Source organism: Ctenocephalides felis, unplaced genomic scaffold, assembly GCF_003426905.1.
Source record: "Ctenocephalides felis isolate EL2017-DRISC unplaced genomic scaffold, ASM342690v1 CF-g0.4_SCAFFOLD_01604, whole genome shotgun sequence".
Taxonomy (NCBI): domain Eukaryota; kingdom Metazoa; phylum Arthropoda; class Insecta; order Siphonaptera; family Pulicidae; genus Ctenocephalides; species Ctenocephalides felis.
In genome coordinates this window covers 5,442,799-5,469,977 of record NW_020537758.1, presented here as the reverse complement: position 1 = coordinate 5,469,977, position 27,179 = coordinate 5,442,799, and the positions used below count along the sequence as shown (strand labels likewise).

The 27,179-nt window shown below is 30.1% G+C and overlaps 2 protein-coding genes across 2 annotated transcripts in view; both read left to right on the top strand.

The window, feature by feature from the left end:
- LOC113372917 (cleavage and polyadenylation specificity factor 73) overlaps positions 1–27,179 on the top strand; it is a 49,607-nt gene that overhangs the window by 7,523 nt on the left and 14,905 nt on the right. The window lies entirely within an intron of this gene.
- Positions 17,661–19,211, top strand: LOC113373107 (mRNA cap guanine-N7 methyltransferase-like). The gene is made up of 2 exons (XM_026613429.1): positions 17,661–19,035; positions 19,108–19,211. The coding sequence occupies exons 1-2, from the start codon at positions 17,775–17,777 to the stop codon at positions 19,179–19,181; spliced, it is 1,335 nt and encodes a 444-aa protein (XP_026469214.1). The 5' UTR covers positions 17,661–17,774; the 3' UTR covers positions 19,182–19,211.

The window sequence follows — 27,179 nt, the reverse complement described above, 5'->3', positions numbered from 1 at the left end:
TTACATTTATAAGAATTATATAAACTGTAATGCAAAGTTGAAATTATTTGTTTTAAAGTATATTAGATCTATAGTCAAAATTAAAATTAAAATCTGAATTATTTTCGATATACAAAATGATTTTTTTCTTCCAAAATCAATTATTTTGTTAAAACAAGCAGAAAAGTTCTTTGAATCATTTAAATTGGACGCTTAGTTCTCTCTCTAAAACTGCCTTTTTTTGCACATTTAGCTCTTATCTCCGAAACGGCTGGACCTGCCTTTGCTAAAAGCTAATTACCACTTCTCCCCATCATTACAAATTGAATGTTTTTTAGATCATTCAAATCGGATATACTCCGTTCTCTCAAAATTATCTCGATTTAAATTATCTGCACTCTTTGCTTCGTATCTCAGTAACACTATTTGACGAATTTGTTAATAAAAGATCAGATCACAATATCATTCATGACTCATATCTAAATTTTTTAAACCTGATTAAAAACAATTAATCCTAATAATTTTTGAATATGTATATATATACATGTATATATGTTATAATATATGTACATCCATATATGTACTTATATGTATGTTTTTGTGTGTACACTATATACATGCACTTGCATATATGCTCATGTATATAATTGTGGATACATTAATATATAGATATGTGCATATGTATGTATGAGTATGTGGGTGTGCATATACATGTGCATGTATGTATGTATATATATACATAATATTTCTCAACATTTACTAAAGCAATATTTCCTCTTTTTTCGTAAATTACCAAACAAGAGCCATAAAAAATCATTTTTGCCAAGAATTCCGAATTGTCCTTTACATCTGGCAGACAGAAATCCATATCAGTGTGTTTAAGTCTTGTGTAGTCGTAACATCTACAAATATCTTCCAAAAAAATCGAGTGTTTTTAACAAAAAAATATTAGTGATATGGATATATAAATTATTACAGGTAAATAATTTTTGCTTCTCAATTTTATATAAAACCTTTTTTAGTTAATTCTTATTACTCTTTACCCCGGTACATAATCCATTCCTTTATAAATTTTTTTTTTCCAATTAATCTGTATTGACCATCGTTAATTAATGTTAATCAATATTTTTAAAAAAACATTGTATTTGACAGAATAAAGCTGATGATGGAACGTACCTAGTTCCGAAACGTCGTATTAAACATCTTCAAAAAACAAATTGTTTTTTATTATTGGATTTACTGTTCGGAAAAGAAACAATCAATATATTGAAAAAATCCAGGACTTATCTATTGAATATATATATATATATATATATATATATATATATATATATATATATCTTATATATAAAAATGGATCGCAAAATGTGTTGGTAAGCGGATAACTCTAACAACGCCTGGACCAATTTGGCCAAATCTTTTTTTAAAATGTTCGCTGAAGTCCAAGGATGGTTCTTACGGCGAGCAAAAATCGAATAATTGCCGGGAAAACCCTAAAAACAGCCCTTTTCTTCTTTAATCGAGTAGGCAACGCAATTTTAACAAAAAAACGATGATCCATGTCATGACATTTTGTGTAGTTTTTGATAATCTAATTTTGAATATATTTATATAAACATAGAAATATCTTTCTATTAATTAACGAGCTATATTGGCTGCCAAAAACATTGATGTAAATGAATTAAATTTCAAAATTCAAGAACAAATTACAGGCGAATCAGTTGATTCGGCAACTAACCAAGACGATCCGCCGGAGTTTTTAAACTCCGCTGGATTTGCTAGGATTGTCACCTCACAATCTTCAATTAAAGGTTGGATCGGCAATTATAATGTTGCGAAATATCGACCAACTATATTTAAAGGATAGTATAAAGCAGAAGATGTTCTCGCACCATGCATCCCAATGCGTTTCCAGTGCGTTTATGGTATCATTAAGTGTTTGTGGTATTTATTTAGAAAACCCATGTTTCTCACATGGATAATTGTATGTTGTTTGTTCCCGTATTGGAAAACCATCAGATTTGTTTGTCTATGCGCCAGGTAATCAAATAAAAAACATCGTTTATCACAAAGCACTACAATGAAAATTGAACTGATTTTTGAATTATGATTTACATTATTAAAATTACTTACTATTAAATGCTTATAGTGTTTTATTTAATTATTTTTAATTCACACCGAATTGTTTGCAAACAATAGAAAAAAGATAGGCACAAAACACCGCCACATTACAATTTTTTTTGACAGGACGAAGTCTGTCGGGCCGGCTAGTATTATAATATTTTTATTACCGTTCATGTATATAGTAAGTTTGGCCTCCATAAAATCCCTGAAACCATCAAGTTTCCTATAAGCACTATGAAGGGATACGAAGGCGAAAGGGACATGCCCTTTGTCTTCGTCTCTTGCTGCGACCACGCAGCAGCGCTTTACTGCTTCGTGTTCTAGAAGAACTCTCTCGAGTTCATCGTGGGTAAACTAGAAGGATTAATATATATATATATATATATATATATATATATATATATATATATAAGTAAGTTCTTCAAGGGCATACATCAAATAAAAGGCAAAGATTTAGAAGTTAATCTTTAATTTTTCCAAACGTTTCGACATAGGATTTTATGTCATCATCAGTGGATATAATGTAAGACCATATTTATATCCACTGATGATGACATAAAATCCTATGTCGAAATGTTTGGAAAAATTAAAGATTAACTTCTAAATCTTTGCCTTTTATTAGATGTATGCCCTTGAAAAACTTACTCATATTTCTCAACATCAAAACCAACTTCTTTAACATATATATATATATATATATATATATATATGTATATATATAATATATATATATATATATATATATATATATGTATAAATAAAATCTTACAAGTTGTTCCTTGTATTTAAAAATATCCTCGTTGCATCTATCGATATAAATATATCCCCAATGGTCAAAATATCCAAAATCGCCAGTTTTCAAATAGCCATCTTTATCGAAAATTTTATTCGTCGACGGGATGTCGTTCCAGTAACCCTAAAATAAAAATAAAACTAGTAGTGCATGGCATCGTGCCTTAAGGAAAATTGCTGGAACTTCCCGTACCGTAATGAAATATTCGAGAATTTTTAAACGTTTTCAAATATATTATTACAAATACTCTGTAACTTTCATTATTTTATAAATCATAAATCAATTTATCTCCAGAACATTAACAAACGTCATTTCATATCGAATTCAATTTAAAAAAAATATAATGGCTTAATTTACACAAAGTTGAAAAAGTGCTCCGGCATAGTCACAGTCTAAACGCATTTGCAAATAATTCCGTGCGACATTTGCACTTATACTGTGCTCAGCTTGGCGGCATTTTCACATTTTTCAATAGTTTTCACAAAATTGGAAAAGTGCTCCATTACATAAACAATCTAAACGCACTTGGGTAAACATTTGTACCAGGGTGGCGCTTAGACTGTGCTTAGCCTGGATAATTTTTTGAATTTTTAATCCAAAATTACAAAAATATTTTTTGAAACAAAAATTTTTTTTCCAAAAGCAATTATTTTGTTGAAACAAGCAGAAAGTTTTTTGAATCATTTAAATCGGACGCTTAGTTCTTTCAAAAACTGCCATTTTTTCAACATATAGCCTTGTATCTCCGAAACTGCTGGGCCTGCCTCTGCCAATAACTAATAACCACTTTTCCCCGTCATTACAAAATGAATGTTTTTTGGATCATGCAAATCAGATGCTCCGTTCTCTCAAAAACTCGATTTCTATTTTCTGCACTCTTTGCTCTATATCTCCGTAACGGCTGGACCTGCCTTTGCTAAAAACTAATTAGCACGTCTCCCTACTAACAGGAATCGAATGTTTTTTAAACCATTCAAATCGGTTGATCCGTGCGCCCTAAATCGTCGACTAATAATTGTCCCACACATACACACACACATTCATTTTTTCTGAGGTATGCCAGTAAAATGTTCAGAAACCTTCAAAACGTCGAGAAATGCAAAAATTTTCAGTTTTGATTTTTGGTCCATTACTATAACTACAGCTAACTAGTAGTGCATGGCATCCTGCCTTAAGGCAAATTGCTGTAACTTCAAAGAATTTTAAATGTTTTCAAATGGATCATTATAAATACTGTAAGTTTCATTATTTTTGGTATCTTGTTATATTATTAAATTTGTATCCGAACACACAACAGCCAAAATATTCAGAAACCTCTGAAACGTAAATATATGCAAAAAATAATAATTTTCGATTGTTGGTCAATTACTATAACTTGCCCTACGAAAAGTTAATGAAAATAAAAATGTTTTATCTAGTTTTTACTGAACAACTTACAATATACGATGACGGAAATTTCAGTCGAATTTCTCCGATTGTACAACGTGATACAATAATTTCTTGAACGTCTTTGCCAATAGATTGGCATTTGTCTACCAATTTGGAATCCTTTGGGGATTTGGACTTAGTTGTATCCTTTGGGGCTTCGTCGTCGATTGCTTTCGAATCCTCTGAAAAAAAAATTAAATATATATATATATATAATATATATATATATACGAGGTCTGTTCAAAAAGTACCCGGAATTTTCGTTTTTTCAAAGAAATATTTATTATTCGTCTACATTAATGTGGTCCCCTTCAAAGTAGTCCCCCCCAGATATAATACACTTATGCCAGCGTTTTTTCCAATTTTCGAAGCACCCTTGGTATTCACTTTTTGATATGTCCTTGAGCACTCTCAGCGAGTCGGCCTTTATTTCTTCAATCGAGGAAAACCGCCGTCCTTTCATGGGTCTCTTCAACTTTGGGAATAGGAAAAAGTCACACGGAGCCATATCTGGTGAATTTTTGCACTTTGCAACACTTTATTTCATTTTTTACGCAAAATTTAATACAAATTCTTTGACTTTTCAATTCTTCCATTGTAAAAAATCGCCGAGCTCAGAAAAACACGTCGAACCTTAGCGACTACCACAGACAAAGTAAACAGTGAATATAGCTGAAAATTTCATCATACTTTAGGGGCATGTATACCAACACAATAAAAAAAAATTTTTGACAATCAGACACTCCAGACCCGCGAAATTTAATTATTAGTAATTCCGGGTACTTTTTGAACAGACCATGTATATATATATTTATATAATTATTTTTTACCTGTTAATTTTTTGGCTTCATCGTTTTCCAATACTTCTCCAGATTTTACAAGTTTTACCACTTTTGCAGAAAGTCCGGGAAGTAAAGTTCCAGAACTCATTACAGGACATACTAGTGAATCTAAAATTTAAATTTAAAAAATATATATTATAAGTGAAAGGATTGAAATAAATGTTTTTTACCTGAATTAGATATGCATGATGCAATCTGACCACCGGCTTCTACTAAACCGTACCAGTAGTGAAATTTACTAAAAAAAATTATATTATATTTATATTATTTATATATATATATATATATATATATATACATATATATATATATATATATATAGGTATATATATATGCATACATTTATTAATAAACTTACGCTTTTGGAAACATAGTCATCATTTTCGACATATTAGTCGTATGTATGGGCATACTGCAAAATATATCTGACACCAAAGATGTGTCACAATAGTACATCAACTAAAATTAAAATATAAAATAATATAAACCTCTACAAATTTATATTAAATTCTCAAGATATAAACATTAAAGATTGTATTTTAATATAATTTGATATTAACAAATAACTATTTAATATATAAATATATAATTTAAAAAAAATTGCACGGTACTCACTTGATCGTCCACGATTTGCTTCACTTGGTAAGGACATGTTATTAATTTTTTTATCTGAAAATAAAATTTATATATATATATATATATATATATATATATTTATATATATTTATATATATTTATATATGTATGTATATATATATAAATGCATACATATATAAATATATATATATATAAAATATAAATTATAAATAAATTATATAATTATTATAAATTAGAATTTTTATTTGATTTGAAAATCTAAACTTGAAAAAAAATATTTGTTGAATGTAACAAACATGAAGTATTAAAATATATTCAGTTTAGACGTTTCGGCACTAACTCTATGCCATCATCAGACATCAACATATCTAGTATCGTAATCATTTTAAAACACACCCAAAGAAAAATTTCCAATGTATTCCTTTTTTTAATTATTAGTAATTAAATTTGGTTCATCAGCTTTAAAAATATTTATTCAGAACATTACTATCCTAAATTATAGGAAATTTTAGAAGTTGTAAATATTTTTATTCTAACCGTTTCGACAATAAATCTTTCCCATTGTTCGGCAGTTTTTATATACATAGTTATTAAAAAAGCAAATTATTATAATAAATTATTTGTATATATATAAATGTTGTAACACTTTACATTGTATTTTTATTTTATTTGATCTGGATATTAGAAATAAAGATGTATCTTTATTACAGCTCAATGGTAGCACATTTTCAGTGTTGAAACGAATAATATTATCTTTAGAAATGCTGACAAATGGCACGCATTCAGTGTCGAAACGTTCAAAATGATTATCTTCAAAATTACTCAATAAAGACACATAACTGATGGCAATCTCCAGCCTCTAACTACATAATATCTAAAAGTCTAAAATTTTCAAAAATGAAAAAATAAATAGAATTACATTATATCAAATCGTAGGAAACGTCGTAAAACAAGTGAATAATATTAGGTTGTCAAATATCTCCCTTCCGCCTTTTTGTATTATAAACCAAGAGCAAAAAAGCGGAAGGGAGATATTTGACAACCTAATATTTAACAAAATATTTTTATTATGTCCACTTTTTTATATAGGGTCCGCCAAATAATTTTTTTTTTACAAACTACTGAATATTTTCTAAAATTTCTTTTTCTATTTGAAAGTACAATTTCTTTCAGTTAATAATGAAATTAATTCAGTTAATAATTATTATAATAATTTCATTCAAAAATGAAGAAAAAAAGCCTCGGCTGACCGATGAAAAAAAAATGAAAATGAAAAATGTTAGATGGCATACACTATATATTAATTTTTTTTAACTTTCCGTAGGGTAAGTTATAATAATCGTCCAAAAATCGAAATTGAAATTTTTTGCATATTTTACGTTTCAGAGGCTTCTGAACATTTTGGCATATCTGAGAAAAAATGAATGTATATGTGTGTGTGTGTATATATATATACCTTCTGATGTACGATAGCCTGTCGTACAGTCTCGGACTGGAACCTAATTCCAGTATAACAGTTGAGGGTTCCGGCCATACAGGCACTAAGGGCCGAAACTAGGCCAACCCATTGGGCCGGGCTGTAGCAACAGAGAACCCTGTCTGTCACTTGATAACGGGCACTGAAAAAAAAAATTATATATATATATATATATATATACTAGCAAACCCGACAAACTCCGTTTCGCCACCAGATGGTTTCGTGAGAAAGATGACGAAATTTTTTGTTTGTTTCATATTTGAAAAAGAAAAATTTGATTTTATTGCACAACAGTAATGAATTTATTTCGATTACAAAAATGAAGTGTTTTTAGTTGAACTTCTCTAAGTACATAAAAGTGAATCCGCCAATTATCCGTTTCAATGAAGTGCTCTTTGGTAAACCACATTTTTTGTTTTCTGGTCTGACGTTGATACAAACAAAGCGGATGGTTTTCCAACTCGTGAACAGGCAACGTATAACTGCCCATGTGAAAAACAATGATTTTCTAAATAATCTATTTGAAATTTATCCCGCAAACATTAAGCGATTGGCCTTGAGACTTGTTATTGCGAACGCAAGGCGAACTGGAAATTGCAATCGTTTGAAGTCAAATCAAATCGTCAGCAATCTTTGATTGACTGGTGAGATTAGTGCGTGTACATCATTATTCTTTGCGGCAAGAGTTGTTCGTTGGCTTAACCAAGCATAATTCTGATAATTCTCACTAATGTCATTACTCGAATTTTTAATTACGGCGCGTGAAGTTCCAGCAATTTGCATTAGGGCACGATGCCATGCACGACTAATTTTCTTAGCTATAAACCTTGCGGGGTCCGAGACCTTTCCAACGAATGCAAAATTGTCGAAATCGGTTCGTGCGTTCTGGAGTTATTTCGTCAGGAAGGAAAACCCGACTTATTTTTATATATATAGAAGATATAAATCTAATATACTTACAAAAAATATTCCATTTGATAAATCATGTTGAAGTGGGTCAAAATAAATAGTTTGGGATGTCCTCCTTGTCCGTAACAAACGAATAGTACGGCTGCTGCAATTTCTGGCTCCTCCACTTCCCTTGGTCTAAAATTAAATAAATAAATAATTAATTTTTTAATAAATTAATTAAACTAATTGGTCAAGATTTAATCAGGGCCTTTCTATTTAACCTGAGACCCTTTGAAGTAGGGGATACAATGGTATGATTATAAATACCTGTAACTTATAATAATTGAGAGAGACTAGCAAATGTTATGAGAGAAGAAGGTTGTAGAGTAAAGTTCAATATATATCATAAATTAAATAGTGGTTTTATTCACATATCTTATGGTGATGAAACATTTATAATTTACATTCCACTTTTATCAAATTAATCATAGTGATCCTCACCACTAATTATAAAATTAAAAAAATGCTAAGCAAGAAAAAGATCAGGATTTTACAAAAAATGGTAATGATCTAGTTAATAAAATACCATGGTGTGTCCATACTTGAGTAAGTGAAACTTTGAATTATGGTATAAAGTTTAATCTTTTACTTGAAATCGGATGCCTCTCCATCACCGCCCCTGGTTCTAAATTCAGAAATGCTCAAAATTTCTCCAGAAGTGGCAGTAGAGTTGGTTCCATCATTTGATGGTTCCGTATCAGCATCAGCACTTGGCCCAGCATCATCTGCCTTGGGATGTGGACTTTGATGCGAACAGATCGATTGAAGGGTTTTTAGGGATGGGGTACATGAACACATTGAACAAGACTAAAAAAAGAAAAAAAATAGATAGAAATCAGTGTTTGGTGTATCTTTCTAAGTTTCATCAGCGTAAAACCAAAATGCACAATACAAAACCAAAAAAGTTGTAACCAAAAAAGTTAACTAGTGGAGTATGGCATCGTGCCTTAAGGTAAATTGCTGGTACTTCCCGTACCGTAATGAAATATATATCGAGAAATTTTAAACGTTTTCAAATATATCATTACAAATACTGTAACTTTCATTATTTTTGCCATCTTGTTAAATTTGAGCAAATCAAATGTAAATCATAAATCAATTATTACATTAACAATCGTCACTTCATTTCGAATTTAATTTCAAAAAAAAAAAATAGTTGCCAAATTTACACAAAATTGAAAAAGTGCTTCCGTATAGTCACAGTCTAAACGCATTTGCAAATAATTTTGTGCGACATTTTCACTTATACTGTGCTTAGCTTGGCGGCATTTTCACATTTTTCAATAATTTTCCCACAAAATTGGAAAAGTGTTTCAAGTCTAAACACACTTGGGTAAACATTTGTACCAGAGTGGCGCTTAGACTGTGCTTAGCCTGGGTAATTTTTTGAACTTTCAATCCAAAATTAAAATGGCCTTAAGGCAAATTACTGGAACTTTCTTTACTGAAGACTAAATTATTAAAAAAAAAACTGCAAAACTTTGAAAAAAAAATAGATTTCTGAGAAATTTTGAAATTTTCCAAAAAAATTGACTTTTTTGAAAAATTTGATTTTTTTTATATTATGATTTTTTGTATTTTGATTTATTTTGAAAAAATTGAAAAATTTTAAGCAATCGCGCCGCATAGATGATTTGGAGTCGAATTATAAAACAATTACAATTATTATTACAATCTTTATAAAATATCTGGTAATACGATGTATATATTATTTATAGGCATTATTTTTTACTCTTTTATTGGATCTCCGAAGGCGCTGGACTTGCCTTTCCAAAAATTTTACCAGTTGTTCATTTTGTCAATGCAAGTAAAATGTTTTTTTGAATTATTCAAATCCGACGCTCCGTTATTTCAAAAACTGAAATACCATTTTTGGCACTTTTTGCCCCATATCTCTGAAACGGCAGGACCTGCTTTTGTCAAAAACTAATCAGCACGTCTCCTTATCAGTAAGAATTGAATTATTCAAATCAGTTGATCCGTGTTCGCGAAATTGTCGATAAAAATTTGTAACCGCACACATTGATTTATGATTTACATTTGATTTGCTCGGATATAACAAGATAGCAAAAATAATGAAAGTTACAGTATTTGTAATAATATATTTGAAAACGTTTAAAATTTCTAGATTATTTTATTACGGTACGGAAAGTTCCAGCATTTTGCCTTAAGGCACGATGCCATACACCACTAGTTTATTATTCTTACCCCACATGGTTTTAAAGTAGATCCAGGAAAACAGGAGCATTTGGACGTCACCGAAGCTTTACTACAAAATAATGAAATATCATCAAACAATTAAATAAAGAAAATGTGCCATCATTTTTTTTTACCATGTCTTTGTATTATCAGCTTCTTGTTCTTCACAAATGCATTCTTCACCAGTTGGTAGACACTCGCAGGATTCGCCCAAAAATTCGTACACCCATTCACCATAAATAGAAACATCTAGATATAAATAAATTTATATATATATATATATATAAATATATTATATATATATATATATATATATATGTATGTATGTATATATATATATATTTCTATTTGCCTGCGTTTTTTGGGTCACAAGTTGGTCTACATTCGCAAGGTTTGCAAGGATCTTCAGCATCACAAGGTTTACCAAAATGCACTAAACCACGAATGGATAAACCAAGGGTTGAAACACATCTTGATATATTGGGCATTTGTTTGACATCGCAAAAAATCCATTGGGGACGTGCTAAGTTCAGGAGATGTGCCATATCACCTAAAAGAGTAAAAAAAAACAGGTGGTGAAGGATTGGGTTTGGCTGGAAAATAAGGTAGAGGATTCAGATTTTTTGTGTTGGTCCAAATACTGATACTAAAGGTTTTTTTGGTTTTTGTCAAATTACTTACAAATATCAAGGTGAAGCACCCCTTTTCGGTTACATAGGGAGAAACTAGATAAAATTTGCCACGATTCCATGCCAACAGCTATATACACCCCGATATAAAAGTTTCGAATAAAACGACTTTGAAATCGACCTTTCATTTTCTTTAGAATTGAATAGAAAATTCGGGACATTTTTTTAACTTCCCGAAGGAGAAGTTTATGTTTTCATAAAAAAATCCGATTCGCTAATTTTATGATTTCTCGACGTTTCAAGCCATTCTGAATCGAATGAGACCAAAATTAGAAAAAGTATGTGTGTGTGTATGTGTGTGTGTGTGTGCGTGTATGTGAACAGATTTTTTGCAGTAAATCGACGTTTTCTCGAAAACGGCTGAGCCGATTTAAAAAATTTAAAAGCCATTCGATGTATCTCGACGAGAACTATCGTTTGTCAGTTTTGTGCGACGATCGGCCGAGACGTTTTTTTTATAAATAGCAAAAAAGTGAAAAATTTTTCGTCCACGTTTTAGCCCGCAATTCTGAACCGATTATGAAAATTCAAAAACCGTTCGAAAAGTATTGATTGGGAATCGTGCTGATTACTTTTTGGTAAAGATCGGCCGGGCCGTTTTCTTGTAATGAAGTGTTAAAAAAATTTTTTTCGACGATTTTCATTATTATTTTTTTGTAGATAGTAGATAGTATAGTCTTCTAGATCAGGGGTCGGCAACCTTTTAACTGTGGTGTGCCAAGCCACTGTACCAATATGATTCAGAGTGCCGCCTTAATTCTGAACAAGGACGTAGCGTGCATTGGCGGGGCCCTGTATCAAAATTTTTTTGGGGATAAAGTTTCTGCTTCTATGAACAATAATGATCTGAGTGCTGTTTGTGTATCATAGAAGTATTTAACTTCCTGAAAGAAATGTTCAAATTTTTTTGCCAGAAAATGTTTGTTTACAACGATAGGCTGAGCCGATTTCTCGAAATTAGGAGAAGAGTGCTAAAATTTTCGCCCTCGTTTCAAAATCAAGAACTGTTCGGATTATATCCCCCGGACCTCTTTTTCTTTTAAAAAATCAAAAAATTTGGAATAAATCTAAATTCTTATTGATTGTGTCGATTATTTACACATATCGGGAAATACAAGCAAAGTTTCCTAAGACTTACAACTAATTAGCTAATTTTGTATCAGTTTTATTTTTGAAAAACTTTTTTCAGCATTTGCGGTTGAAACTGGGTAAATTGTATGCAAAAATTACTTCGGGAAAATTTTAAGCAAAAGTATTGAATTTTGACAGCGATATAATAAATATTGATTTTCATATTTTAGACATATTTTTCGAGTGTTTACAATTGGTTATAAAAATTAACAGAGATGATCTTACTGTATTTAGACGAAAGTTTCATGAAGACAGGTGTTTTTGCTAAATTACTCAAGTTGTAATTATTCGAACATACTAATTGAGTCGAAGTCTCTGATCTTTGTTTAATTTCAGAAATTCATATGTATATTTATAAATAGTATATGTTGAGTTTGAAACAAGATTACGGGTTGCTATACTTTGCCTTTTGTTTTTGAAAACAGTCGTTTACGCTCCATTCCTTTGATAATTTTTCGAGACATTTAGCAAACTGCTGAATTAATTTTAATTTTTTAATTTGCACAAAATGACTTAATAAAATGCTAGTTTTCTATTCTATCGCAATCGCAACTCTCTTTATATTTTTACATTTTACACGCTCATGTTTTATTCGAAATTAAATTTAGTTGCAAGGAAGTTTTCATGATTATTTTAACTTTTGTTATTTGTAAAATAAGATAAAAATTCGTAAGATTCTATTAATATTTGGGCAGGTTGGGCCCCCATGGCCCGGAAAAATACACTTTAAAACAATAATTTTACATCTTAATGAAATTAAATTTCACTGAACAAATTTTTCACGATTAATTCGCTTTTTGTGAAATAATTTTTTTATTATTAATATTTGCTTACGGACGTTGGGGGCCCCCCTGGCTTGGGGCTGATATGGCTGATACGGCGGTAGTTACGCCCCTGATTCTGAAATATATAATTAGGTTCTAGGAGAGATGAATTAAAACCAAATTTATCTTTTAAACATATTTATTAACAAATAACCTACAATTCTAACATAAACTAAACAATTTTAATGTGAACCTTGTCCCTGTACATTTTTGCTTAACAATTCAATATCCGGGGTATAATTTGTTACTTTTAATTTCACACATGATTCTGAATGTTCAGTTGTTAAACGACTTCTTTGTGAACTCAAAATATTTTTCATGTGTGAAAAAATTTGTTCACAAAGATATGTGGAACCAAAAGTTGAAAGGAGAGCGCATGCAATTTTCTTTAAACAAATAAATCTTTCCGGCAATGACATCCAACAATTTAATATGACCGTCGATTTTTCTATAGAGTCATCTTCTAGATTTTTTTGTAGTTCTTTAAATTTTGTTTTCCATAATTCTGACGATGTTAGTTCGATAATTTCCATTTCGAAATTATCAACATTCATCCACTCGAAAATTGGACAATCGAACGGTATTGTTGATGAATCTAAATCTGGCTGTATGAGGAAGGAAAATATAGGCACATAAGCTTCAAAATCTTTGCATCTTTTGCAAAATTCATCTTTAAGTGCTTCAACGTAGGTTTTGAGTTCATTGTTGTTTACGGTCGATTCATTTGCAAGCGCTCTCACATTTGGGAAGTATTTGTAGGTGCTCGTGTTAATATCACGTAAAAATATATTTAATTTTGACGCAAATGCTGTCCAATATTCAAATAATTCGAGCACTGTTTGGCGCTTTCCTTGCAATTTCAAGTTTAGTTCACTTAGATGATTTGTTACATCGGTCAGAAACATTAATTTGCCTAACCATTCTTCATCGTTCAATTCGGGGAAATGTTGTTCCTTTTCGTTAAGAAAAACTTTGATGGGTTCCAGACATGACACAAACTTATTTAAGACATTGCCTCGACTAAGCCAACGATGGCTGTATGAGGGAAGGTCAACATATTCACTTTCCATTTCTTCTAAAAGAGATTTAAATTGTCTGTGTGTTAGTGAAGAGCGAGACACTATAAAATTAACTATTTTAACAACAGTGTTCATTACAGGAATTAAGCGCTGTGATGAAATTTTGGCAACTAAACTTTCCTGGTGTATTATACAATGGAAGTTCAATATTTTATGTCCAATATGATTTTCAAGAAGTTTGACAAATCCTCTATCTTTGCCAATCATTGCAGCTGCGCCGTCAGTAGTTACAGAAAATATTTTTTTGACATTAATGTTCTTGCTGTCAAAATAACTTATGAATGAAGAAAGAATATCCTCCCCCTTAGTTGTCCCAGACAGAGGAATCAAAGTACACAATTCTTCATGAACTTGATCTTTATCACAATACCGTGCAAATACTGCAAGTCGCGCAATATCATTTACGTCGGTACTTTCATCAACAGCAACACTAAATGAAACAGCTTCTTGTAATCCAGCATTCTGTTTTGTTGTTACATTGTCTGCCATTTCAGTTATTCTTCTTTCAATTGTTCGCGCAGAAGCCGGTATTTCTTGAATTCGGGATAATATGGTTTGTTGGTTAGGTAAATCGCTAAACAACTTTTCAGCACTTTTTATAAAAATTTCCTTTATATATTCTCCATCTGTAAAGGGTTTGCCTTTGGCAGCTATGCAATGAGCAATTGCGAAGCTGCATTCTGTCGCTTTAGCCTTCGTTCCAGTCATTCCACAAAAAAAAATTATTTGTTTCTTATAACAAGAAACAGCTTTCTTTATAGTTTCACATTTCTCATCGTTGTTATTAAATGTGGACTGATGTTTGGTTTGGAAATGTCTTTGTACACTTGACGTGCGGCATACTACACTTTCGCGGCATATCGCACATACAGCACGATCCTTTTGTTATATAAATCCATATTCATTCGTCCAACAGTCTTGAAAACCGCGAACATCTAATTTTTGTTTCTTACTCTCCATTTTATTAAATACGAATGAATTATAACAAATATAAAATCAATAAGATACAAGTCTTCACAAAAAAAGTTAGAACGAAAAGTAGCGACCAAACGAAATGCAAGTTTAACTGCGCAAGTTTAAGCCCACCGCACAAGCACACAAGCAAATGGTGCGCAGCACTCGCAGTTGATAAACGAGAAAGAGGGGGGGGGGGGGCGAGTGATACTCCAGCATTCAGCTTCGTGAAGGCCGCTTCGATAACTACTCGGCACTGCACATGTTTCATCCCTTTTACTCCGAATGCGGTCTCAATCAACCTTCGCGCAGATTTTCATGAAATTAGCGAACCACATTATAATCAAACTTTCTCTCTTATTTTCAACATTTTCTCTTATTTAAAAATCACTTCGTCTCGATATATTTGCGATTTTCCTAATTCCTTTGTAGCGTGCCATTCAGAATCCCTTCGCGTGCCAAGCCTGGCACGCGTGCCGTAGGTTGCCGATGCCTGTTCTAGATCATACTAAAATATTACGGCCCTACGACAATTGGTTTAACTTTGAAAATTCGTCAAAGTTTGCAAAAATTGGTATCGTTTTTTTGGCATTTGTCAAAATTAGACTTTTGATCGACGTTTTCTCAAAAACGCCTGAACCGATTTTAGAAATTTAAAAGCCATTTGATGTATTTCGGTGAGAACTATCGTTTTGTGCGACGATCTGCCAAGCCGTTTCTTTGTAATTTGAAAAAAAGTGTTAAACTTTTCGTTCACATTTAAGCTCATCCTACCGAACCGATTTTGAAAAATCATAAACTGTTCGAAAGATATTAGTTGGGAATAATACTGATTAGTTTTAGGTGAAAATCTACCGAGCCGTTTTCTTGTAATTTACTGTTGAAAAAAAATTTAAGCCGATTTTTATGGAACTTTTTTTGGCTATATATCAATGTCTTATACAACTTACTGTAATATTAAGGCCTTACGACAAGTAGTTTAATTTTAAACATTCATCAAAGTTTAAGAAAATGAGTAGTTTTTTGACGTTTATTAAAATTGAAATTGGACGATTTTACTTGGTATAACGATAGAGTACTTGGTTTTAATGAACTTATCAAGCCATTAAAGTCCTATGGAAACTAGTTCAATTATAACAATTGTTGATTTCTGAAAATTTACTTTTAGAAAATACACCGTGTCAAAGTGTTCGCTCGTTTTCAATTATGTATAATAAATCCACTCGGAATACTTTTAATCACTCATAAATTAATTTAGTTTTTATTGATTTAGTCGATTATTTACACATATCGGGAAGTTCATGTAACTTGCCTCAAGGCTAAATACCAAACCAACTAGTTGGTTTATTGGTTTTATTCCAAACTTTTATATCGGGGTGTTGGCATGGAATCGTAGTAAAGTTTATCTAGTCTCTACCTATCTAACAGAAAAGTTTCAATATCTACTCACAATGTCCCAATCCATATTCAACTGGAAGCAAAACAAGGCCAGCAAGTTGGCAGGCAACAATGACATCAAAAGTATCACTAGACCAAGGAGCACAAAGCATCAAAACTTCATCCTCGTCTTCTTTTTCAAAAGCCATTAAACATTGGGCCAACTGTATAGCCCTATTTCTCCATTCTGCAAAAGTGGACTTGGCCCTAGATTCGATGGACTCCTAGAAAAAAAAATATCCACAACAAATGGTAATTTTAATACAAAGTTTTTAGTTTTTTTCTCACGTGGCAGAATTTTTCTTCGTATTCGGCCATTCCTTCAAAAAGCATTTGGCCAAGACTGACGTGGACATCTGGGAATTTATATTCTGGCCCTTCGACGATTGGTGATGATTGTATTTTTGGTTCTGCAAATGCTGGAGTATCATCTGCAGCAGAAATAGATAAATGAAAAATGAAGTATTTATTGAACCAGGCGTGGTATGTAATTCTAGATTTAAAAAAAGGCTCTGCTGATCTTTCCATAAATGTAATTTTATACTGATTTTTTGGAGATATTTTTTAAAGACTTTTGATATAAATATATTTTTTGGGAATTTAATTAGTATTAAATCTAAATAAATTATTTTTAATTTTAAAGTTATACTTTTTCCACTAGCAGATGCATTATTGTCGTAAACTTCGTCCATAATTAAATATAAATGTATAAAAATAAATATATAAATATTAAGAATTTTTTTGGAAATGTCAAATTTAAATTAATATAAACAATTAATTGTTTATCTGATTTTTTTAGTAGGCTTACAGATAAATATAAATATAGTATATAAATATATAAACAAATGCCATTATAGGCAACTAATAAGCCTACTAATAAGGAATCAAGTAAATAAATAATAAGTTATGAAATTTACAAATTTCATCAAGTTTCACATATTATTTTAATACAGGTTTCAACAAATAATAAAATTATATATTATAATTAAATGCTAGTTTTATTATTATTACAAAATAATGTATTACTCTGTTATAATTACAATTTGAAATCAACTGTCAAACTGAACTGTCAAAATTGAACTCTCAAAACTGAACTGTCAAAATCGAACTGTCAAAAATTTCAACATGGCCGCCCCTCATTTACCAACATGGCCGCAAGTCGCCAACTGTCAACCTCAATTGGCAAAGCGATTTCACAATTCCTATCGACATGATATTATAATTTAAATCTCATTTAAGTAATATCTCCGAATATTACATCGACCACAAAATGTCCAACGTTGAAGACCCTGAAGACTGCATCAGCCTGGACGACGCCTTAGCAAGTTTGGTAAACGACGAAAAAGACGAAACCGATGACGAAGTGCTCAAAATTCAAGACACAAAAGGACGTGTCAGTGTGATAAAAGATGTAGAATGTAATAAGATATTAAAAAGACCATTGACGCCTTCTAGTGACAATTCTAACGATGCGGAAAAAAGACTTAAAACTGACGAAAGTGAGGTTAAGGATGAACAGAGTAACTTTATTTACAATCCTGATTCTATGAGTAATCTTGTCGCTAATCATTATAACAAGATAGAAGAGATAGGTTTGAATGCAAGGACCAAAACACGTATTTATTTTATGCGTAATTTCAATAACTGGATCAAAAGCATGTTAATAAGTCAGTACATCGAGAAAGTCACTTCCAACAAAGTAGGTGTACCTTTACGAGTCCTAGACATGTGCTGTGGTAAAGGTGGTGACTTGTACAAGTGGCAAAAATCTAAAATAACACACCTAATATGTGCAGACATCGCTGACGTATCCGTTGACCAATGCAAGACACGTTATGAAGACTTGAAAGCCAAAAACGACAACAGCAGGTTCCCTAAACTATTCACAGCCGAGTTTATAGCTAGTGATTGCACCTTAATTCGTTTACGAGAACAATATCAAGACCCTTCAGTATCACTAGATCTAGTCAGTTGCCAATTTGCGTTCCACTATTGTTTTGAAACACTTCCACAAGCCGAACGTATGCTACAAAATGCTTCTGAGTGCCTCAGACCTGGAGGATACTTTATCGGTACTATTCCTAATGCTAATGAAATCATGGCACGTAAACAAGCTTGTGGAGCATCCAGTTTCGGCAACGAAGTGTATAATATTGAATTCCAATTCGATGATTCTAATAAAGTGCCTTTATTCGGTGCAAAATATTTATTTCAACTTGAAGGCGTTGTGAATTGCCCAGAGTTTTTAGTACATTTTCCAACTTTAGTTAAATTAGCTAAAAAATACGGTCTGGAATTGGAGTCTAAAGAAACGTTTGAAGAATTGTTTGAACGAGTATCACCCAGTAATAATGGTGCATATATGTTGACGAAGATCCAAGCTTTGGAGACTTATCCGGCATTTGCTAACTCGTCTTTGAGTGGGGCTGAGAGTGAATACGAGCATGCAAAGAATTATTATGAGAAGACACATCGGGAGAAGAAGTTTCAAAAAATTGGTACTTTGTCTAAGAGTGAATGGGAAGCTATTTGTAAGTATATATATTTATATATATATATATATATATATATATATATTTTAATTGTATATATATTTTTTCCAGCTTTATATATGACTTTTGCCTTCAAAAAAGTTAAAACTACATGGAACTCTGAAGGAAAACCTGAATATAAATAAACAAATGCTGCCCTGTGTTGGATAGAAGAACTTTGCAATTTAATTTATTATTTTATTTGTTTTTGTAATATTTTTGTAGTTGAAGAATAATACATTTTTTATTTAAACAAGAATAATGTCGTTTCATAATGTTAATAAATATTGTAGATAATTTAATTTTGTGCATATGCACCAAATATTTCATTTATGTTAGACAAACGGTTTAAAAGTTATAAGAGTTGCAATAAATAAATGCTTCAGTTTCTTCATTGATACTTTTTAGAAAGTTCAGAATGATTTTATGCTTTCAGTTGAGTTGTTAGATGAGAATGTTAGAAAATATGTTGTAGATAATTTAATTTTGTACAAATCTGCCAAATATTTCATTTATTTTAAACAAGCGGTGCAAAAATTGTAATAAATTTACTTAATGAATGCATCTGTCTCTGAGGTGCTAATAAATTTATAATTATAGTTGTTGAATGTAAAAGATAATTTATACATTTTCAGTTGGCATTTTAAAGTACATAAGTTGCTTTAGAGTTTTATAATGTTAGAAAATATTATATATAATTCAATTCTGTATAAATTTGCCAAATATTTCATTTATTTTGGACAAACGGTTGAAAAGATACAACAAATTAAATAAGTAAATGCACCTATCGTTGAATTTAAAGTGGCATGAATTATTTATTATTTTCAATTGACATTTTAAATTATACCAAGTTGCTCTAGGGTTATTTTTTTATTTGAATTTCGCGCCTTAAGTTGTACAAGTGACGACAGTCATTTTAACACAGGTTGATAACTTCAAGTTGTTGAATTGTCAAACAGATTTTCGCGAATTAACATGTGCTAGCGTTAATTAACGTTTTTTTTAATTAAATCCTTGATTAGTTTTAATTAATTTATGCATCAAAACGTGTAATTAATTCAGTAGATCATTTTGGTATAATAAATTTATCGTGAAACGTTAATTAAAATCCAAAAAGTGTATGTGTGTGGAAGTGCCTTGTATAGTTTTATAAGTATCTCTTTCAGGGCCTCCATTTTGAGTCAATTTTATAAGTAAGCATTTTATTTACAGCGACTTTCGTATCCTTTAAATATATACATGTAATTGTGAATTTGTATAATTTATATATGTGCTTTTGTAGGTTATTAATTCATTTACAGCGCCAATGTATCCTTTATTTATATATATGCAATTGTAAAATGTATAATTTATATTTGAGTACTTCCAACACATATCTCTTTATTATCGAATTCTAAATTCACGAAAGTCTCTAATGTAAGTCGTGTGTCGTGTATTGTGTAAAGACTTTACTCGGCCAATTGCAACAGGTCGAATAGACTTGTAAAAGACTAAAGTTATGTAGTGGTTCTAAAGTAGTGATTTTGTGTCGAGTACTTGAGATTTCTGGCAGATGCTCTAGAGGTGGTTCGAGTATTGGATTTGTGTTCTGGGAGCTGCTATAGAGGATATCGAACAATGTAAGTGCAAAGCATGTTTTATACAAAGCGAGTCAAAGGATATATTTCTGGAATTATATACAGGCATTTATCGTATCATATATGTTGTGTCTATAGTGTTTGAAATAATCAATATTTATCTTATGTGTGTATATATATATATATATATATATATATATATATATATATGCATTGAGATCTTCTAATTTTGAATTTAAAGCAGTCAAATGATTTTGAAAATCTTTACTTCAACACAATATTGTTTGTCATCTTTAGTGAAACTATAATGTCAATAGAAATAAATGAAGAAATATTACTCATAATTTATTTTCTGAATAGGTTTATAATTAATGACCGAGTTCGGATTACATGCTACTTTTTATGCTTGTACCAATAATATTTTTTATTAATAATGTAGTTTATGCTTGTTTTTCATATTAAATGAAATTAATTTGAATGTGCTTCAAGAAATTGTCGCTTTGTTATCTGATATCATTTATAAAGCAGTCTGTATATATTTTAGTGGAATATTTTCTGGCTCGTGCATTATTAATATATATCTGCTAAAAATAATGTTTATATTATAATATTTGAGTCAATATCATTTTCAATAAGGTTCACTTTATTTATTTTTAATGTATAAAATACAATTTATCTTTTATTTATTCAACTACAACTATTATGCTAATAAAAGATTTTAAATTAATATGGCAGACATATGTATAGAAGACTATGTTCATATTTAATTTGTTATGGGGAAAACATGTTGATTCAGTTTTTTTAATTTACTTATGAATTAAAATTTAGGAATGTTTTAAATCAATATAAAAGATAAAAGTTTGTACTTTTCGTATGTATCAAAGACATTGAAAGTAATTTATATTATTACAATTCCATAAATAGTCTATCAGAAATTCTTTTGTTCTATAACAACACAATGAGCTGATTTTGTGTAGAATTCAAAATTCTTATATATTAAATTTTAGTTACCAAATTATTAGTTAACCAATACAGCTTTTTGTAAGCATCGATTACTTATTTGTTGAAGAGGTCTTAGCATCCTTCCTTAGGTAACTCCTAAATTGATGGTATTTTGTTACAAATTACAAATTTCTTTATAAAATATCTCTTTTTTGTCACACCTCTTGTTCATTGTTATACAGAAAAAATATTTGTATTTGTATTTGACATTTCCAGTATCAAGAATAATGTGTTTTCCCTGTAACGATATTGACTGCATGTACATTCTTATTTATTGGATAACACGATTGTTGGTTTTGATCAAATTATTTCAAATATTTAATACGACTTACCAAATTGTAAATTAAATTAAGCTTTTAAAAGACTTTTACTGTAATTTTATTTTGAATAATTGCTGCATAGCAAAATTATAGATTTTTATTCTTTTGTTGCTAAAAACAATTTTGATCAAGACATGCAATCGAAGTTTCAAAGAGTTGACTTGAATGATAGACAAATCATAATTTTGTTTACAAGTTTATTATTTGATTTAAATTGTAAAAATTATTTAACTCGATTTCTAAAGGATAAAAATCAGCTTTAAACAGTTTTGAAGTTTTTAATGTTCAAGTTTTCAAACATTTTTCATTATTTCATTTTACATGTTTTATTGAATTTCTTTTATGGCTTTTTCTAATAATTTGTATATTATTCAAGTCAACTAAATTTGTTTTTGTCTCGATTAATTGTAAAGGTTTCACATGTTTTATCAAGTCGTATAAACAATTTTGATTCGATTATTATCATTTCATTTCATCGATTAAGTAAATAATTCTCTCGAATAATTTTTTTTTTTCTAAGTCCAAATTTTGTGAAACCTTTTCAATTAAGAGAGACGAGTTATTTTTGCATGCTGTATTATCCCAAAGCCAACATTCGAATGAATGAGGCTCACATTGAATATTTCACAACGAGAAAATTTTATTGGGGAAAAGTTAAATATTTTAACTAAGTCCCAGTAATTTTTTCTCGTTGTGAAAATTTCAACGTGGACTTGATTTCATTCGAGTGTTGGTTTTGGGAATTGGTGTGAGGGAACACTAAAAAAACATAAAAAAGTTTCAACGCTGAACAGAAAAGAGAAAAATTGACCTGGGACTTAGGGGGTTTTTTTTAGGCCCTCCACCCTCTCCTTCCTCCTCCTCCTCCTCCTCTCTCCATTTTTTTCCCTTTTTTTCGCTTTTTTTCACATTTTTTTTCCTTTTTTGGTGTTGTTTTTTTCGCATGTTGTGGTTTTTGGGGTAGATTTCTGGGTTCGGCATGCATCTTCCGCAATGTGTCTCTCTGCGTGTGACCCCTCGCATCATGGACCTCAGGTTGACCATCACTTGGTGTGTTCGTTTCAGGACCCTTTGCGCTCGCCAACAGCCGTTCACCAGCACTGCTCCATTTTTTCTGCTTCAGAGTTCCTTGTCGTCGCCTTCAGCCGGATTCGATCCGTCTCACCTTGTGCCTGCCTCCAGAGCGATTTCACCGAGTATGCGGTCCCTTAAACCACTCGGCTATTTAAGTTATTGATGATAAAAGTTATTTTTATTCCTATATTGTATTAATATTGAATTTTAATAAAGAATATGTATCATACACACATCTCTCTTATTCATCATCTGCCTCTACCCCTCTCTTTCCCCAGTGCTTCCTCTTTTTTTTTTCTTTTTTTTTTCTCTTTATGTATCTCTCTTACAGTCAAGTGCGAACCTTGAATTTTTCAGAAATATTCTAAGTGTCAAGGTCGAAATGCGACACCTGAATTTAATATTTTGAACTAATATTTGATAATTATGAAAAACTGTACATTCGAATTTTCAAGCACCTTCGGGATTTGAACCGAGAAACAATGAGCTACCGTAGTGATAACTTAACGACCTCGGCCAATTGGTTACACAAAACCGCAGTCTTTTTTAAAAATATGAAGTCTTATTTTTAAAATGAAAGATATAAGTTTCCTAAAAATATTGTATGCCAAATGTGCGAATGGCCGAGGTCGTAAAGATACGGTTTAGGCCAGAATAACAATTCGAGGTTCTTCAGATCGAACCCGTAATTTATCTGAAAAAAATATGAATTCAATGATTTTTCTTACTGTGTAAATGAATAAGATATACAGATAAATAATTAAATTTATTAAGTGTCAGTATTACAAAAATCGACATAATATATATATATATATAAATATAAATGTATATTATATATATATATATATATATACATATATACATAAATATATAAAAGATAAGAAATTAAGAAAGATAAGTTGGAGGACGATAATTTTTCATAAATTCATATTTATGCCTGGTTAGCAGTAAACCAAACCCACTTTGGTGTAATTTAAAAATCTTATTATTTTTCCGAATTAACAGTCTATCAGGAGCAGCCAAAATTGGCCAAAATCGTGACTTTCAAATGCAATTTTAAGGCCCTTAATGAATGAAATTAATAATTTTAATGAATGCGTCGTGTAGACTAAAGTACAATCTTTATACCAAACCAAAAAAATTACAAATTTATCATCATCTTCAGTGTTAAAATCAGCTTCCAAGTTGGCAATTTTTCAAACTTCAATTTAGTACCAAGGGCAGAAGAATTTTTTTTATCAAAAACTGATTTCATATTCGGAATCAGCGCCTCGAAAACTATTAGAATCGGTCAAAACATTTTGAAAATCGCGAAAAAAAAATTTAATTTCATTAGTGAAATTTTGGTTTTGCTACCAATGATTTCGATTTTCGGAGGGTGTATGTGGATTTATCCAAAAACGGATAATATTTTCGAAATCAGCGTCCCAAAATCAATCAAAACCAAGCAAAACATTTTGAAAATCGGGAAAAAAACTATTTTTTTTTAAAAAAAATCGATTTTGCAACCAAAGATTTCGATTTTTCGGGGGGGTGTGTGTGGGTTTATCCAAAAATAGATAGCATTTTTGAAATCAGCGTCCGAAAATCTTTTGGAATCAGTCAAAACATTTCCAAAATAGCGAAAACAAATCTATTTTTTTGCTAAAATTCCGATGTTGCAACCAAAGTTTTTGTTGTTTTCCAGTGGAACACGCCCTGAAAGCTCATCAAACAGGATGATTTCGTCCTTGGTGTAATAAAAAATCATCCAAAAACTTTGTCCAATAAGTTTTTGATCATAAATTTCCTTTAGTATAGGGGAGACCCAGATTTTTTGGTTTCTGTTCCTATATGTGCATAAGTACCTGTGAAAAGAATAAATATTTATTCTAAGGATATACATTTAAAATAAGATTACTTGTTACTTAATACCAGACTAGTAACAAATAAGTAAGCTTTGAATATTTTATTTGAAAGTAAAACCACAAAAACTCGGTGAAAAAATAAAAACATTTGAATAATTTGTAGGTACATCATTTATGTTAATCGAATAACTTGATATCATTTCCAAAGTTAAAAAAAAAGCTCTTAAAACAATCCATGGATAGTATCCATGGATTCAACTTCAAATAAATCATTTATTATAATCGAACAATTTGATATCATCACTGTAGTTTTAACAAAATCATGAATAGCAGTCTTTGCTTTTAATATTATTTATGATTTATGAATCTGAATTTTATCTATTTTTTACTTATATAAATAAATTAAAATGCCTAGAACAAAATTTTCAAGTTGTTTGATAAAATGTACACAGACACAAATTCGCGTTCCAATTAAAAATTATACAAAACTTTGTATGTACTAGTTTGTACTAAATTCTAGTAAATTTGATATAGTTTTTACTAATGTAAACAAATTAACGTGCCCGAAAAAAAAAATTAAAAGTTATTTGAAGAAAAGTAAAAAAAAAGTCCAAAATCTACATATTACGTTTAAATTTGCGTTTCAACTGAAAATTGTTCAAAGTTTTGATATGCAAGTATATAAAACAATTTATACTATTTGTTAGTAAATTTCATCTAGTTTATACTAGTATAAACAAATAAACATGTTCTGAACATAGTTTTAAAGTTATTTGACAAAGTCCATAAAAAATGTCCATATCCAAATGTAAAAAATGTCCATAATCCACCTATAGCCAATTATCAAACTCAAATCTGCGCTTCAACTACAAATTATTCAAAATTTCAATATCAAAGTGCATATAACAATTTATACTGAATTTTAGTAAATTGTATCTAGTTTATACTGAAATAAACAAATAAAAGTGTCCCGAATAAAATTTCCAAAATATTTGGCAAAATGTAAAAAAAATGCCCAAACTCGCTTATTGATTGCAAAAGTTTTTCAAGTTGAGTAAAATGTGTTTGATAAAATCCGTTGATAGTAAGTCCATAAATTCAATATTGTTTATGATTGATCTACAACATAATTGTACTGTTAGCTCGCTAAAATCATTATTCTGATTTTGAATAATATTTTAAAGTATTCAAATATTAAAAAAAAATGTTGGTAATTTGAATTTGTTCAAATTTCTTAAATATTTCATTAACATTAGACAAACAAATTAGTTAATTAATTTAATTGGAAATGGCACTTATGATTCAAAAGAAAAAATATTACTTACAGAAAGCATTTATGTATTGATGTAAATATTGAATTATTAATAACAACTGCACTTTTAATAAATATTATTAACACTACAATTAATACACAATTATTTGTTTTCAAATAAGACATTCAAAAACGTATTTCCTTATATAAAAAACAAACCTTTTGTTTAAACAATGAAAAAAAGTATTTTCCACTTTTAAGCAATTTTGAAAAGTAAGAAAAAATAAACTAAATCTGACCTGTTCTACTTGATTATTTTAAAGATATCTATCCACGGATTTTTCACTAAATTTTTGTGGTTTTATTTTCAAATAAAATATTCATTAATTAACACATTTGAAAATAAACATTTGGAAATAAACCTGTCACAACAGACATTTTCAACCTGAAAACAACTGTCAATTTTGACGTTTGTCATTTGTTTGACGTTTAAGCTTAAACAATTTAACTCAATTTTGACGTTTAATGTAACAAATTCGTGTATTAATCATTGTTTTGGACCTGAATGAATATCACAATGTGTTGAAACAAATATTTGTTTAGAATTATGCCCAACAGTTTGCCAAAATGTTTATAAATACATAAACATGAATCACTTTGTCTTAAAATTAAAATATAAAACATTTGTTTGGCACTTACCTAAATCATATTTTCACACAAAACACACTTTAACTTTAAATCTATTTAAATGTATGACAAATGACAATTATTATTACGATAAAGACACTTGTTGAACCAAGTCTCTGACAGAACTGACTGTTGATTTATTTTAAAAATATTTACAACAGAAAATAAACATAGAGCATAGAACGTGTATTTATATAGACTGGTAACACAGTTTTTAGTATCAACAGTTTAGCAGCAGTTTAATTTAGCATAGTTTTCTTTCTATTTTTATTATCTGGATTGTCTTTATCAATTACATACATATAAAATTAAATAATAAAACAACATTTGTAAATTTCAATACGCACATAAATTTATTTCATCCAAATTACACAAATGAAATAAA